Source organism: Eleutherodactylus coqui, chromosome 6, assembly GCF_035609145.1.
Source record: "Eleutherodactylus coqui strain aEleCoq1 chromosome 6, aEleCoq1.hap1, whole genome shotgun sequence".
In the NCBI taxonomy this organism is placed as follows: domain Eukaryota; kingdom Metazoa; phylum Chordata; class Amphibia; order Anura; family Eleutherodactylidae; genus Eleutherodactylus; species Eleutherodactylus coqui.
In genome coordinates, this window is record NC_089842.1 from 87612425 (window position 1) to 87630069 (window position 17645).

Consider the following 17645-nt stretch of genomic DNA (forward strand, 5'->3'; position numbering starts at 1 on the left):
GCACCTTGTGATCACATTACAGGGGGCCCATTTGGGACCCCGGAACTTTGATTTGGGGTTTATCATACCGGTGTCAGAACGGACAGCAGCATTTAAAGTGTTAACGGCCACACTCAGCATTCACGTTGATCACAGCTGTTACCAGCGGGTCGCTAGGCGATGACACAGGTCCCACGACCTTTCTGCAGGGTGGACGGCTCCCTTTCACTTCAAAGGAAGCCGTCCGTGTGGAGCCTGTACAAAAAAAAAACATACTGTGATTTTTCCTCCGTGAGCGGAAAAATTGCAGTTGACTTCCCCTCGTGCGCAGGAAAAAGCGCTTTTCCATAGCATGTTATGGACAGTCTTGGCTGCGGAACCCAGCGGCAGACGCCGGTCTCGGATTCCGCAATGCAAATCCGGCCGTGTGCAGCCAGTTTTATTTTATATAGTTTGAAGATAAAACCACTTTGGAAGTTGCAGCTCATGTTATCGCACCAGGAGCGATGAACTCACTGGGGCTTTGCCTGCATTACCAACCCGGGTTGCTGTAGTGTGTATGGAGCTGTCAGCTTCCATCTCTGTCTACAGAAGGTGAGATAGCAGCTGATCGTCAGGGATGCCCTGCCAATCAATTATGGGAGACCTCTCCTGAAGATAGGTCATCAACAGTTCAGACCCGGACAACTGCTTTAAAGGAGAATTCTGGTTGTGAAGTGCATTCTCAAAAATTCTAGATATGAAAGGTGTTTATGCACAACTGGTTATGGGTGTCCTCCATTTCTGTTGTTTTCCCACACCGCTATTTTTCAAGAAGGCTGTCACATCCATAATAACATGCAGCTTAAAACTACATTTCCCCCAATTCCCTGCTCTGTACCTCCTTCCTGTGCATGCCAGCAGAAGGTGATGGTTTTTAGAGCTACAGACATATATCCAAAATAGAACCACATTGTAAACTTTAATAACACTTGATTAGCATTCATTTGACAGCAACTTTGCATAACTGGAATACCCCTTTAACATTTGACTGCTGGGTAGTAGTGTATGCTTGAGTTTTAGCCCATTTACACGCAACGATTATGACTCAAAATTCGCTGAAAAGCCATCGTTTGAGTGATAATTATGTGTTAAAATGCTCCTATCTTTCACTCTTCGGATGAACGATGATTTTTAGGTGAGCATAAAGTCCATCGTTTAGCTGGAGAGAAGATAATAGACCGCATGCTGTATTTGCTGTCCAAGGTGCTGTATTCTCCATGGGAGCGCTGATTACATTGTATTCAGCAGAAAGCCCATGGCAGAACAAAGGAGCTGATTTCAGAAAACATGCCACCTGCTGTTCTTTGCATACAGCTCAGGAGGTTCATTTACATGCAAATGAAGATGATAAGCTGCTAATGGAAATTAGTGTCCATTAGCAGTTTATGCAAAACAATTGCTTAAATATCTTATGAATGATTATCTCTAATAGCCCATTTTTACAATAAGTGGTGTCAGCATTTTTCTGGGGTGTATGAACTATGTTGCTGTGGAAGGTAAGTGCAAGATTGAGTGAATGGAAATACTGTAGGTCAATCCCTTGCAGACGCGCCCACATTACACGCTGGGAAAGAGCGTACATGACAGTTACAATCAATGGAACAGATGTAGGGTGCATTCCCACGAACGTATATCGGCTCGGTTTTCACGCTGAGCCGATATACGTCGTCCTCATGTGCAGGGGGGGGGATGGAAGAGCCAGGAGCAGGAACTGAGCTCCTGCCCCCTCTCTGCCTCCTCTCTGCCCCTCTGCACTATTTGCAATGGGGAGAGGCGGAACTGGGCAGGGCTAATTCTTGCCACTTAGCCCGGCCCCCGCCCCACCTCCTTTCATTGCAAATAGTGCAGAGGGGCGAGAGGAGGCAGAGAGGGGGCGGGAGCTCAGTTCCATCCCCCCCCCCCCCCCGCAGATGAGGACGACGTATATCGGCTCGGCGTGAAAACCCTGCCGATATACGTTAGTGTGAATGCACCCTTAAATAGTCTGAAATGTATCCCATCAAAAATTGCTCTGTTGGTGATCTATAGATATTGAACAACACCAGGGGACTTTTATTCATGTCAACATGAATTATAATCACATCCATCAGGTCATAAATTAAGTTTTGGGGGTAAAAGAAATGCCAAAGAGTCCCCATAACCCTGTTAGTTTCACTAGCTATAATGTTGTTTTCTTCGTTTTGGTGTAAATGACCAAACGATTCCCCCAATTTTAAGGTGTTGTCATGATTTGAGCAAACAATAAGCTGATCAAGTACATGCAGTATTCCTATTAACCCCAGCTGTATTCGTATGGGTTTCCTTTAGGCATTTGTGTCCTTTCCCACTCCAAAATATACTGAAAGGATATATAATTTCCTATTCTCTCCTTAGGTTCTGTGTCTGAGGTAGAAAAATTATCACTGTCAATTTATGACGCCACAGAGGGGGCACTATTACTATGGGGATCAACTGGGAAGGAGCAGTAGGAGTAGCGGCAGGATGGGGAATCTGTGCAGAGATAAAAATTTGTGACTGGAAGAATTCTTCATGGTGGTCTGGGCCCAGAATGAAGGGAAACAAAAATGGACATCACCAGTGATCACTAGAAGTAACTGCACTTTCATCACTATCACTATGCAGTACTGGTATCTGACTATTATTTACCAGTATAGTAGTGCTGTGAGGGGGTCACTAATGAGCAATATTACTTTGAGGGGATACAAAGGGTGTGGCTTTGTGTAAAAGGTCTTCAGCCTATGGTAAAAGATATGCACTTACTGTAATCCTGTAATCTGTCTTGATACAAACTTCACACAACAACAGGCAGTGGACAGCAGTTTAGTAGGAAGTGAGACCCCTAATAATCAGCACGTTGGAGCAATTTTTCAGCACAAAAACATCATTTTAGATAAATAAAGTGATGGCTGGTTATCGCATTGACTATGATATAAGCAGCAGTGTGTTGGAAAGTTATTGACCATTCAAAATTTCGTTGTCCATTCAACAGCTATTATGTACCCTTCTGAAATTTCTGCTCCAGCAGTAAAGAGCCTGTCCCACCCCTGAAGAAGCTTCTCTCTGCTTCAATTACATAAAAAAATAATAGACCATTTCAATATAAAAATGAGATTTATTATGCAAGTCATTTAACGCCTTTGTCATTCTGTGTGTAGTATGTATTGATCGTTTCTGACAGAGCAGAGTATAACACTTTTTTTTTTCAGGATCGTATTTTAAAGTTACCGTTCTAGCAGCAAGTGATGGGGCAAAGTAGACCTGTCATATATAATATGCATTATAGAGGCAGAAATTGTATAGAGTTAGCCAATTTTCAAATGATCCATCCAATGAAATTAAGTGACATCACTGATGCATTTATTAGGGGTAAAATCAATTCTTCAGAGCGAGTCCATGAACAGAACCAAAATATTTCTGCCTCCACTATGTAGTAGAACACAGTGAATTTGTATAATGAAGGGTTAAAGGTGACAGTGAAAGACAGTCTTTGTAGATGACTACGCAGGGTCATGTTTTGGGTTTTTTTCCCATGCATTGGCTAGCATGCCATCTATAGAATTATCCTAAGCAGTTCCCTTGGTGTTACTTATATATACAGATGGTGTACGGACAACTAGACCGTCTGTAAAACTGCAGCAGGAAATTAATACAATCGAGTTGCTTTTGGGTTCTTTTTTCTCACTATAAATAAGCAAAACTCAGATATAATGCATGGGACTATAGCAAATGTCTAAAAAACATGCCTCAGAACATTTCGTATGTAATACGGTATCTATTAACACCCCCATAGCTAGGCCAATATGTGCTCTATAAACCGCTATTCACCATACACCCAATATCCTTACTGTCTCATCCCATTTGTACCACTGGAAACAACTGTCTAGGAAAAACATTCAATATTGAAATATACAATGTTCGAACCACATTGGAATAAAATTGCAATAAAGAGAGAAAATAAAGGTAGGATCAGGGTAACAACTCTAAAACCAAAGGGCCAAAGAAGTGCGAATTTGGTAACAGAAACCAAATAACTATAGAATGAACATACGGGGTACAGCTGACCTAAAATGGGGAAATAAGACAAACCGAACGGGAAAAAATTAGAGATGAGCGAGTATACTCGCTAAAGGCAATTACTCGAGTGAGCATTGCCTATAGCGAGTATCTCCCCGCTCGAGACTGAAGGTTCGGGTGCCGGCAGCGGGCAGGGAGCTGCGGGGGAGAGCGGAGCGGAACGGAGGGGAGATCTCTCTCTCCCTCTCTCCCCCCCACTGACAGCCGCAACTCAACGCTCCCCCGCGCTGGCACCCGAACCTTTTGTCTCGAGCGGGCAGGTACTCGATAAGGGCAATGCTCGCTCGAGCAATTGCCTTTAGCGAGTATACTCGCTCATCCCTAGAAAAAATACAAAAGTGAAGGTAAAAGGAATGAAGAGATGCAAGACCCAACGAATGTTGGAGTGGAAAGATCTATAGACTGAATGTAGAAATGCATAAAACCTTCATGGTCCGACGTGTTACAGGAATTAATTGTTGTAGGAAAGGGCATACAGTATAAAACAGAGATTTAGAAGACAAGCAGATTAGGATGGAATTTAAAAAAATGAATAAAACAACTGAATCTGATACATACAATGCAAAAGTATAGGCGTCAGATAGAAGCTAGATGCAGAACAATGCACAGCCGGGTCATTCCAGAGAAAAGAAATGAGAATTAGAAGAAACCACAGAAGCCATGAATAAACAAAGATGGAAATGCTGAAGCTTAAACTACAGTCAGTGAACATAAATTCGGCACAATGCCCTGAGGACTATGGAAACGCAAATAGAAAGTGGCTACTAAAGACAAAAGAAATGCAATGGAAGAGATTAAGGTAATTACGGGTTGATAGAATCAAGAAATCTAAGAAGCCTACAGCCTGATCAGAAGATTTGAGGAAGTTACATTAGGCATCAGTTTTTGGAAAGTGGAATTAACGAATCTATGTACAGACCCCACTGGATAATCTAGAAGATAATTCACTGATGAGGAGAGCTAAAGCATATCATACCAGTGGAATGGAGGGATATGGAAGTTGTAAACAAGTAGAATTGAAACAACCTGGAAACCACAAACGTAGGAACTTCATGAAACTATCAAAGAAAGACCTTTAACACTACAGACAATAATAAGACAAGAAGTAGACTGAACTGAGAGAACTGGAAAACTGCACACAATAACATAGAGAATGATATTTGGCAAATGGCTAGAATGGCGAAGGTATTACAGGTGATGTTTAGGAGGATATGCAAAAATTAAATTGGGAGCACAAGTAAAACAAATCAGTGAGAATGAGAAAAAAAAAAGTAATGACAGATGGGATTCCGAAAATCTAAAACACTGCTCATGTGAGAGCCGAGGCAGAGGCACATATCAACATACGTAGGCACATAATCCTGTATATCTATGTACATGCACACACCAACATACATAAAGAAGTATGAAAATATATACACATGGATATGTTGCTATAAACACATTTATACACACTCAGATTAACTAACATGTTGAGTACACACTCTCACACATTCAAACTATGGTTTCTGGCCCAAGAAGTCAGCCCTATGAAGTGATGGTTTCCAGCTTAGGAGGTTCCCGATGACCCATCTTGGCTCAACAAGGACTACAGTTTTCTCTTGCCATCAATGTAGTCTATATTGGCTGAGGGCCTCCTGAGCGTATACTAAAATATTCAGGAAATCCATTTTGATGATGAATTTGGGGGGCATGAAGTTGTTGGAGTCCCCCAAGTTGTGTCTCTCCGACTGGCACTTTCTGGTTTCCGGGAGTTCCATTCAGTGATGGCGGGCTGATGAGATGATGAGGGTCTGATGTCAGCTGGGAATAGCACTGACCCAAGGTCACTGGATACTGGACTGGTTTATTGATCTGAGTGGGAAGTACAACAAAAACTAAATGAAAAAAATACTCAATACCGTGTAAAGAATCAGAACAAAAGAAGGTTCTTAAGTAGAGATGAGCGAGTATACTCGCTAAGGCACATTACTGGAGCGAGTAGTGCCTTAGCCGAGTATCTCCCTGCTCGTCTCTAAAGATTCGGGGGCTGGTGCGGGTGACAGGTGAGTAGCGGGGGGGGGGGGGGGGGAGCGAGGGAGAGAGAGATCTCCCCTCCGTTCCTCCCCGCTCTCCCCCGCCAGCCCCCGAATCTTTAGAGACGAGCGGGGAGATACTGGGCTAAGGCACTACTCGCTCGAGTAATGTGCCTTAGCGAGTATACTCACTCATCTCTATTCTTAAGCATTATGCCCCACCAGGTGTCACATCGCATTGTAGTAGCTGAAAAGATAACATGAAATATCTCTAGAGAGGGTCACAATGTCTAAAAAAAAGTTCATGTAATTTGCAGGTATTAAATGGGCATTCTGCACATTGATTGTTATGGAGTATTTGGACTGGCTCTGCTTTTTCTGTAACCCCTACGGACCTTAACACAGGGATTGGCATATGTGCTGAGCCTGCTTGCCTTTCTTAACCACCGTTGGCCATTTTGCTTGATCCAAATGACCCTCACATTCGGTAAAGGTCCTAGAGGTGGGGCCTTAACCTATCACACACTTATGATGGACATGACAATAATGTCAAGAGCTGAAATGTCTCTTTAAAGTACAAGTCAAACCATGTTTCGAGAAATGTTGCCTGTGTATAGCCTCATGGGTTATTATGGGTCCATTTGTGCTCATATAGAGAGCACAAGGACTTAAAATGAAACCATCTGAATAAGCCCTACGGTGAACACGTTCTGTCAAGAGAATATCCCAAATCCCAGAGGAGTTTATGTAACTAGATTGACCCAATGTTCGCTGTGCAAACAAAATGTTTAGAAAAAAGGTTGTAAATGTTTTAAGACCTGTTGAGCCGAGGATTCGGCTTGAACTGTTTGCCATCCACGGCTTGGTCCTCCATGTTTTGGGGACACGGCAACAGTGAATTAGTGTTAATTACATGTCGGTATGTTACAAGCCTTAATATAGTACATGTTACTGTGACGCCCTCAATATATTTGGTGTATTCTGCGGGAATATCTTGTATATATGATATACTTTACAGATTGGATCTACTACAGAGAGAGAATACAGTCACTGAGTTGTAGACCACTATATATCTGCGTATAGCAGGGCTAAGTGTATATAGCTGCGTGTAGCACAGCTAAGTGTATATACCTGCGTGTAGCAGAGCTGACAATATATACCTGCATGTAGCAGAGCTGAGAGTATATACCTGCATGTAGCAAAACTGTGAGTATATACCTGCATGTAGCAGAGCTGAGAGTATATATCTGTGTATAGCAGAGCTGAGAGTATATAACTGCGTGTAGCAGAGCTGAGAGTGTATACCTGGGTGTAGCAGAGCTGAGAGTGTATACCTGCGTGTGGCAGAGCTGAGAGTGTATACCTGCATGTAGCAGAGCTGAGAGTGTATACCTCTCTCTCTCCTTGCTGCTTGCTCTCTCCCCTCACTGCTTGCTCTCTCCTTCCCTCCCCCTCCCTCCTCACCTCTCACGGTCGCTTAGCAACGCTTGACTCTCCCTAGTGGCGCAGCACCACTAGACTTAACATAGTAACTTTGACCTAGCTTGACAGTCACTCAATGTATCAAGCTCAAATTTTAGGATTTTACGGTGGTTGGGAGGATGTCACAAATCTAATGACCCCAAAATCATCCACCAAAGGTCAGGCAAAGGTATCAAAGTGTGGTGCAAGAAAAAGCCTGTAGGATTATTCCTATTAGATATATAAGCACTTACCACTCCGGCACTGCCGTTGCTGCTTGGGATAGAGAAGAGCTCAGTGACATTTGGGACAGAGTCACTGATGAATGTGACATTTCCGTATACATGATGGGGAAATTTCTCTGTGCTTTGCTCCATGATCCCAATTTGGGAGGTGCGCACGTGGTATGGGAAGTTCTTATTGGCTGCGGAAGGCCTTGTGATTATCTAAATTCATAAAGGACCAAAACCAAAGAGGTAAATGAGAGAATATGAACCACAGACAAATGTACAGAGGTGTGCAGAAAAATGTATCACAAGCTCCATTCAGTGTTTGATACCGAAAACAATAAGGAAACAGCATAAAACCTCCATGAACTGTTGTAAATGGTTTAAACTCATTTCTCTTTCTGTAATTTTAACAGTTCGCGGAGGTTTTATGCTGCTTACTTACTGATTTCTGTACCAAAAACCAGATGAGCAAGTCTGTAAGTCAAAGAAAAAAGGGGAATTGTCCATCTTGGGCGCTTTTTCTCAAAATTATTACTGTATATTCCGGCATATAAGACGATGGGGTGTATAAGACGACCCCTGACTTTTCGTCTTATATGCCGGGAATACAGTTGTGAAAAAAAAAATCAATACTCACCCCCGCGGCGCTGCTGCAGGCTGTCGCTCCCTTGTGCACGCCAGCAGAGCATTGCTTTCTGCAAGCAGGGCTTGAATACACCGCCTCCAGAAAGCTAATGCTCTGATTGGCTAACTTAGTCTGGCATTAGCCAATCACAGCCATTCAATGATGTAATGAATGGCTGTGATTGGCTAACTCCAGACTAAGTTAGTCAATCAGAGCATTAGCTTTCTGGAGGCGGGGCATTCAAGCCCTGCTTGCAGAAAGCAATGCTCTGCTGGCGTGCACGAGGGAGTGAAAGCCTGCAGCAGCGCCGCCGGAGGTGAGTATTGATTTTTTGCCACATACAGGCATCATGCTTTGCCGGTGTCTATGATCGCTATAAGCAGTGATAAGACATTGCAGGACAGAAGGTGTTATGCATCAAACATAAAAAGTGTTAAAATAAAAAGATAAAAATAGTGTAAAAATTTGAAAAATGTAAAAAAAAAAATTTTTATTAGTATAAAAATATGTAAAAAAATAAAATCCCACATATTTGGCATAGTCATATCCATAACAACTTGTACAACAGGTTGAACACACTTTTCGGCTCGCACGGCAAAAACAGTTTTTAAAAAAATGAGGCACAATGCTTATTTTTTCATTTTTCTTCCCAAAAACACAATAAAAGTGATTTAAAAAGCCATATGTACCCCAAAATAGTACCCATAAAAAACCACAGCTTGTCACCCAAAAAAGAAACCCTCATAGAGCTCCATCCATGAAAAATAAAAAAGTTATAGGACTTTGACAAATGTATTGTGTCATTCATGCTGCATGATTAACGCTGTTAAACCCCCCCCCAAAAAACTGTGACAGAATTGATGTGTTTTCTCTCCCTGCTATCATAAAAAAATAGTAAAAGTTTTACAATATAGTCTATGCTCCCAAAAATGGCAGCAATGAACACTACAGTTCACCACACAAAAAACAAGCCCTCATACGGCCATGTCGACTTTTAAAAAATAGGGGTGAAAATCCCCCAAAAATCGTTGCCTCCTCAACGCCAAAATAGGCCATGTCCTTAAGGGCTTAAATTTTATAGCTTATCCTCAGGAGATTCATTACTAGAAATGCTGGGTGATTATGTGTGGAAGCTGCAAGGGCAGCCATATTGGTTGTCGAGATTATGACCAGGTATCAGATGTACAGATTTTTTGATAACCTAACAAATAAAGAATGTCTACTCACCAAGAAGACGGCATGCGCATATAGGTGTATCCCAAGCTGGATTCCATTGACAATCTTTTCACGAGCCCATTTAGGAATTCCAAAATTGGCAATCAGAGCCATGACGGGCACCGCAAAGAACCTGAGAAGAAATGCATGCATGGTGCTCAACCATGTATGTCAGTTATTCAGGATCCCCGCTTAAATTCTACCATTATCACAGCACCAAAACCTGAAATTTTTCATACAAGATACTAACTGGCAAAGGGAAAACTATACCAGATTCCAAGCCCGATATTGGAATCTATGGAATGCATCCAACTTACCGTATTTGTCGCTCTATAAGGGTGAATTCACACGAGCGTATATCGGCTCGGTTTTCACGCCGAACCGATATACGTTGTTCTCGCGTGCAGGGGGGGGGGAGGATGGAAGAGCCAGGAGCAGGAACTGAGCTCCCGCCCCCTCTCTGCCTCCTCTCCGCCCCTCTGCACTATTTGCAATGGGGAGAGGCGGGGCTAATTCCCGGAACTTAGCCCCGCCCCGCATCCTTTCATTGCAAATAGTGCAGAGGGGCGGAGAGGGGGCGGGAGCTCAGTTCCTGCTCCTGGCTCTTCCAGCCTCCCCCCCCCCTGCAGATGAGGACGACGTATATCGGCTCGGCGTGAAAACCGAGCCGATATACATTCGTGGGAATCTTTTTTTCCCTCCACAGTGGGTGGAAAAAGTCAGTGCCTCCTATAGAGCGAACATGCTGAAATCTGACCTGACCGGGAGCTGAAACAGATAGTAAATCCTTCTCACTGAGCTGCCGGCCCTTGGTATACAAACAGGAGAGCAGAGCGGCCGACAACAGCTGATTGCTGGGGGCGGGGAAACACCAGGAGAGCAGAGAAGCCGACAACAGCTGATCGCTGGGGGCGGGGGAGTAGCGGGGAGCTGTTGTCCTGCTATGGAGCTGACAGTCTGATACACATTGCAGGTACGATCTGTAGCAGCGCCCGATGCTCGCAGAAACAGCTCATTAATGAGAGGGAACTTCTGCTCCCCCTCATCAGTCAGCTGTAGGGGGATCATGCCATCTCGGTCCATGGTTGCACCCCTTAGGCTGGTATTTTCCTGAGCTCTCTGGTGAGGTTGGGAAGGACATAAAGCAGAGATCAGAGGACCTGTAGCCTGTAGCCGGCGTCGTTGCTGCTGCTGGACACCATGACATCTGAGGGAATGGACAACACTTATCTGTTGGCTACATAGCAGAGGTGGAAGAGAGCTGCATGTATGGTGTATATATTTGTGCCTAGTTATGCACACATTTATACACCATACATAACCATAATGAGAAATGCCATGCAGGATCCTGGAAAGTTGAGTGACAACTAATGGAATCATCATTACATTGTCACTCAGCTCTTTCAGAATCCTGAATGCCAATTGCAGAGTTATGCAAGCATGTATACAACATGCATTGCTATAACTACTAGTCAAACATGACATTCAGGGCTCCTGATAAGTAATAAGATCACCATTACATTTACACTCAGCTTTCCTGGATTCTGAATGGCAGGTTGGCAAGTTTTATATACTTCATTCTGAGTTGGTACTACTGCTCTTTATTCCTCATGTATTATCTGACTAACTGCCTAGTCTGGGGGAGTTCCAAATATTTTTTTTCCTATTTTCCTCCTCTAAAACCTAGGTGCGTCTTATCATCAGGTGCGTCTTATAAAGCGAAAAATACGGTATATCATCAAGAGATGAAGGAGCCGTGCTGCAGACTTTCGTTTTTAATGCAAATTCAAATTCTGTTCTTTATTAGGTATATATATATATATATATATATATATGGATTCCAAAAATTAATAAAGCATCACATATCAACGTTTTGGACTTGTTTCGTCCTTCATCAGGCTTAGAGTGTAAGAAGAACAACAAGTTAATGAATCACCTATCCAGGAGGGGACCAGTGGATGGGGGAGTGTCTGGATCCCCAATAAATTCCACTGAAGAAGCAGACACTGTAGTGTGGTTCCTTTGACTCTTGATGGTACATGGTTAGGCCTAAGGGACCTAAACATCCACACAGCCGATAATTGCTGAATCATTGAGATGAGTGCGACCAACCATCCTTCTATGCATCCAACCTATAGACTGTGCACCTCTGATGTAATCTGTTACAGCCAAGTTAGGTCATTTTTTACACTAAAGGTGGCCATATACATTAGCTACAGGTAGGTTGATGGTTGAAGAAATGTTGAATGAATGATCATCAGGTGAGGCATTGTTTTGGAGATGCATTCATACACATTCCAGTCCATATTGGCCATCACAGTCTTTCAAACTGGCCAAACATGCTTAATGACACCGGTTATGGAATGAAGAATTTTTCTGGAAACTTTCAAAAATAGTTTGTGGAAGAAAGATCTTTTGTCCAACTTTTGGACAAAATTTCAAAAGACGATGACTTTCTTTTCAGATGATGGTCTGTCATCAGTCACTCAGAAAGACTGTGCACTGTAATGTTTCACCTGATAAATGATCATATTAATTGAAATGATCCATTTTCATGAATTTTAGTCTAATATGTATGGACACTTTTAGTCAAGGCCGTGGAATCCCAGGAGCAGATGAAATGAATCAAACTTTTTGTGCACTTTTTGAATCACGTGAACTGAAAAAGGGCTGACTTAACAAATATACTATGGCAGTGTAACAGTCCCCCAAGTCATGGCTGCTGACTTCTTCTCATTTTTGGGTCCAGGAAGCAGCTATTTTATAAGCAGACATTTTTAGAAATATCACTTTGTTACAAAGTCACCCAGGCTTCAGAGAAATGTCCAGCGCCTGCTCTCCCCCTTCTTTCTATTACATATTCTCCACTACATAAGTCCACCATAACTCATATACTTACCAAAGTGTATAAGCTGCAAAGAAGGGGACGTAAAAAGCCTGTTTCTCAGGGAAATGCTTCAGTGTCACTAAGACGGCATAACAGAACCATATGTAGGCCAAGAACTGAAGGGCAATGTTCCCGTAACCAGCTGGAGACTCGTACGTGTATAGGACCTGAGCCGGATCAAAAAACTGTGAAGACATAGAGGTTCACACTGGCGTGAGATTATATACAGGAGTGTCACTGTAGAAAATATATATATATCTACATCTATAGATCCTATATATATAGGAATACTTCAGGTAAAACACTCCAATGCCAAAATGTAAGGTCTGAGGGGGTAGAGCATGACACAGAGTTTTTCTCTACAGCTTCTCTCTGCACTAGGCATAAGACAGTTTATCAGTTTTACCTGGAGTGTACCTTTAACTACTGCAGGCCTCTTGGTTCACAGCACTATTACCTGTGCCTCGTGTATAAACAGCACTGTGTGAGTCACCGTGTACAACGTCATGTAGACAGACAACTTGATGGAGCCCAAGTGACTTATGCGTCCTCTGCAACAAGACGAAAAATGTCATGACAGTGACACAATGTAAGGTTAACCTGACTTGCATGACAATCAGCTACTGATGTGGCTTGATACACTGTATCTTGTGACAAGCCCTGCATATGTTAGTTGGACACGAACAGGAAAGAATTGGAATATCTGAATACCAATAAAAACACAGCTAAGACCCCCATCAATCCCAAGAATGAGGGTCCTGTTTCTTTCTCACTGCACCCCTCGGCAATGAGGTGGAGACTGAATGGAGTGGGGGCCATCGCTCTATTTGGTCTCATCTTCAGTAGGATAGGATCCACTATGGATTGGTGATAAGTCTATCTTTGCACAACCCCTTTTAACCCCTTAACCCCTTGAGTGGCACGCCCGGAAATTTTCCGGGACGAGCTCCACTGCTCATAGTGACATAGCCCGGAAGATTTCCGGGCTATGTATCACTATGGGAGCTGCAGACCACAATGCCACAAGCTGTGACAGTGTGCTCTGCCTGCACAGACCCAGGGAGAACAAAGCAAGGGCTTTGAAAAACCAGCAGAAGATATTGCCGATGTGTCGGCAACCTCCTGCTTTGTTTACAGGTTGCCATAGAGACCATCGGCTTGTCAGAAGCAAGCCGATGGTCTCTGTGGCAGGGAGAGCTTGGTGCTTGGCTGTCAGAGGACAGCTAGATACTAGCTCTTACAGCAGAGATCAGAGAAAACCTCCGATCTCTGCTGTGTTAACCCTTTACATGCTGCAGTCTATGTGACTGCAGCATGTAAAGGGCTGTCACTGCAGCATGTAAAGGGCTGTCACCATCGGACCCCTGGAATGTGATCAGGGGGTCCTGATGGGTCCCTGTGGAAGTCCCCTAAAGGGACAAAAAAAAAAATAAAAAAAAAAAAAAAGGTAAAAAATTATTTAAAAAAAAAATAAAAACACTTGTCTCCCTTTACTTTGTAAAAAATCAAAAATACAATCATACATGTGGTATCCATGCGTTGTAATGACCCAGAGAAGGAAGTTAATACATTATTTAACCCCTTAATGACATGGCCCCTTTTTTTCTTTTTTCCCCATTTCTTTTTTTCCTCCCCCCTGTTTAAAAAATCACAACTTGTCCCGCAAAAAACAAGCCCTTATATGGCCATGTCAATGGAAAAATGAAAAAGTTATGGCTCTTGAGACGCAACTGCAAAATTAGTTGAAATTCAATCATTAGACCATTTTAAAAAACCTGCCCTGGTGGGCACGACAGGGTGGTAGGAAACCCGCCACTCAAGGGGTTAAATGGCAGGTTTATTATTACCATGTCATGCCTCACAGGGCAGGTTTTTTAAATGAGTCAATAATGCAAGTAAAAACCCTGGAAGATTTCAGATGACAGCTCAGTGCTCTGCACATTTCAGCACTAGAGCTGTCCATGGAAATCTTCTAGGGTTTAACTGCATGGTCAGTGCAGCAAGCCCCGGAGATTTTCCGGGCGTGCCACTAAAGGGGTTAAAGGCTATTTCAGACGTCGGAGAGGCAAGAGACTCTAGGAATACAAGGTTATGAAAACCTTTAACAACTTCTGACCAGGAATGAATATATCATATGGATTTATGTTCTACATCACCTAAGGAATGTGTACCTCAGACCTCGCAGGGGCATCCCAACCATGACCTAGATCTCACTCTGGAGCACTGCTGGGTCAGGAGATCATTTGGGGTCCCAGGAGTTGGATTCCCACCGATCATAAAGTGATAGCATATTACAAGATGAGAATAGCACTTTAAGAGGCTTGTCCTGGATCGGAGAAATAGATCTGCCTTTTTTCCCCAAAACAGCACCAACTCTTGTCCAAGAACTCTGTGTTTTACTGTATCTACTTACATGAGGATGATCTGTAATACCAAAAACAGCCCATTGATGAGAATGGTTTCTGGGAGAAAAAAATCTGATCCGTTTTTCTAATCCGTGAAAAGACTCATTTCAAGGTTTAATTCCATCAATGCGAAAATCGTGGAAACACTAAAAAAAGTGGTGCTGCTCATATCAACCAATCAGATTGGAGCTGACATATGTGCAGAGTTGGTTTGAAAATAAAAGCATGGATCTGATTGGCTGATACAGACAATACATCTGCTTATGCAATAGTTTTAAGAATGGGTCTTCATTGTGATGGTGAATATCATGTTGTTGGGATGACGCGCTCTTCCTCACCTTGTCACCGTGAATCCTTTCCCCAGGAGGATCAGCATTAGTAAAAAGATCAGAAAACTTGCAGAGAACAGTAACTTGGCTGTAACAGAGAAGACCAAGTGAGTAGAGCCGCAAAGACCTTACATGAAGCCACAGCCATCTCTTGCTACTTGTAATTATTGGCTGTGCTAACATCTACTGATCCTGTCACTGAACTGCCGCACATGGAATATGGTGGGGCACTAATAAGTTGTCAGGATAGACACACTAAAGCTAAATTCACATAAGAGCTAAGGATTCCATTGGAAGCAGGAAAACTGAATGGAACCAAACTGTGCCGAATGGACCCCATCGATTATATTGGAGTCTGTTCGGTTCTGGCACCCATCTAGCATTTTTACTGGACCAAAACGTCCTTTCATGCCGGACCTACACCAGAGGCTCTAAATGGAGCCCAGGCACACATGTTAAGCCTTTGCAATCCAATCTTGGATTCAGGGTTTCCTAGGGGGCTTTCTCTTTCTGCCATTATACAATGGTGCCATCTGCTGGCTAGAGCCAGTACTGCAGTATGGTACATGTTGGAGAGGCCCCCAACAACAGAACAGCCAGTAATATACAGTAAGAATACCCTACCGGACGTCTTCTGACATCGGAGCTGTACAGCCTTCAATCAGAATGTCTTTAGACGTCAGACAGTGGATTGGAAAGGGTTAATAATGCCTAATTGAAGGTTTTACTGATTGTTAGAAATGTCCAACCAAGGCTTCATACATATGAGTGCGAATCTCGCGCAAGTTTTGTGCATTGTGAGATGCAAAGACGTTGCGCAAATATGAACTTCAATCTTCTAAATGGTTTCATTCACATGATGCTGCGAGGTCAAAAATAGCTGCAGGTCCTATCTTTTCATGTTCCCTCGGAACACACTGCCCATTGTTTTCAATGGGACAGTAAAACACATCGCATGCAAGTGCGATGTGGTGTGTCCCACTGAAATCAATGTGAATCACCTGCGATCTTCTAGCGCGCGTGAATCACATGCTGAGGATCGCTATCTCACAGGAGTGATGCGAGGCATTTTTGAATGAAAAACGTTGTCTTATTTTCGGGGAAACACAGTATTCAAGCCAGGTAGGATGTAGATATTGATATATTTGTTCTTCAGCTCAGACTTGCTATTCAAACTGCAGGAATCATGTTATAGCAGCTATCTGTGTATGACAGTACATACAGGGGTAGCTGCCAGTCACTCATAGAACTGCCCATTGGATTTTTCCGCTCAGGATGTGCAGAGATATAAATGAATATGATACACGTTCTACTGAGTCTTTCCCCATAGAACTATATATCTGTCCGCTCAGCTCCTCCGGCTCTACAACATGATGCCTGCAGTTTAGATGTGATGTTCAAGCCCACAGATAAGGCTGATGACACCCCCTGATTCCCATGTTTATCAACATGGCACGACACAAATCACTATACAAACCTAATACTTTAATACTGGGGCTCCCCACTCCATCTTGCGCATATTGTCCCCAGTATACACAGAAGAAGACAAGGCTGAGCACTAGGAGGTAAGCAAGATGTTAGCATTAATATTCCACTACATTGTATAAATAGCCCTGTTAGCCTACAGAGCTTACAATCTACTATCCATCTAATTGACATATATGGTACACACTAACCTACTAAAAGTAATTGGACATCTAATCAAAAATAAGTAGTATTTATTTACACATGTTACTTAGTGGATCTCTTTTGGCGCTAATAACATTGGATTCTCTCCTTGGCATACTTTATGCTAACGTCTGATAAACTTCAGCTGGTGTTTCCCTCCATTCCTCCTGCAAACATCTGGCAAGTTCTCTCAAGGAAGATGGACACTGTTCACATTTTTGACCCAATGTTCCAGTTCATCCTAAAGATGTTCAGTAAGGTTTAGGTCGGGATTTAGTGCAGGCCAATCGTAGAACATCCATATCCCCAACTTGAAACAGCGTTGGATTTGTAACAAGGCGTGTTGGAAGTATGGCTGACCATTCCCAGAGTATTGTCACATTGTCAGCAGCACATTATTGTCTAGAATGTCAAGGCACACCTGCGTGTTCATGGTTCTTGCCACTACAACCAACAGACCGTGCCCATAACAGATCTTCTGCCATACTTAAAGGTCTTCAATAATCATTGATCAACGGGGATCTTGACAATGATAAGCAGAAGGAAGTGCTGTAGAAGTGCAGCGCTTCTGTTAATTTCAACGGGAGGGAAGCTGCTATGACACTTTTGGCCCTGAGCAGTGGTGACGTCTTTGGCCCTGCTGCACTGACAGCGGGCAGAATGACAGCTGATTGACTGAGATACACAACTGATTACCTATTTGGGGGGGGGGGGG

At 43.1% G+C, this 17645-nt stretch overlaps 1 protein-coding gene across 1 annotated transcript in view; it reads right to left on the minus strand.

Annotated features, from left to right (window-relative positions):
- Window positions 1-4401: 4401 nt before the first annotated feature.
- The window catches only part of TMEM145 (transmembrane protein 145), a 67819-nt gene continuing 54575 nt past the window's right edge, over window positions 4402-17645 (minus strand). The window contains exons 9-15 of the mRNA XM_066607125.1: window positions 16740-16820; window positions 15272-15350; window positions 12986-13079; window positions 12541-12713; window positions 9654-9774; window positions 7826-8017; window positions 4402-5949 (exon numbers count right to left, since the gene is read on the minus strand). Of these exons, the coding sequence (XP_066463222.1) occupies window positions 5713-5949; window positions 7826-8017; window positions 9654-9774; window positions 12541-12713; window positions 12986-13079; window positions 15272-15350; window positions 16740-16820 (977 nt within the window). The 3' untranslated portion in view covers window positions 4402-5712. The remainder of the gene's footprint in view (window positions 5950-7825; window positions 8018-9653; window positions 9775-12540; window positions 12714-12985; window positions 13080-15271; window positions 15351-16739; window positions 16821-17645) is intronic.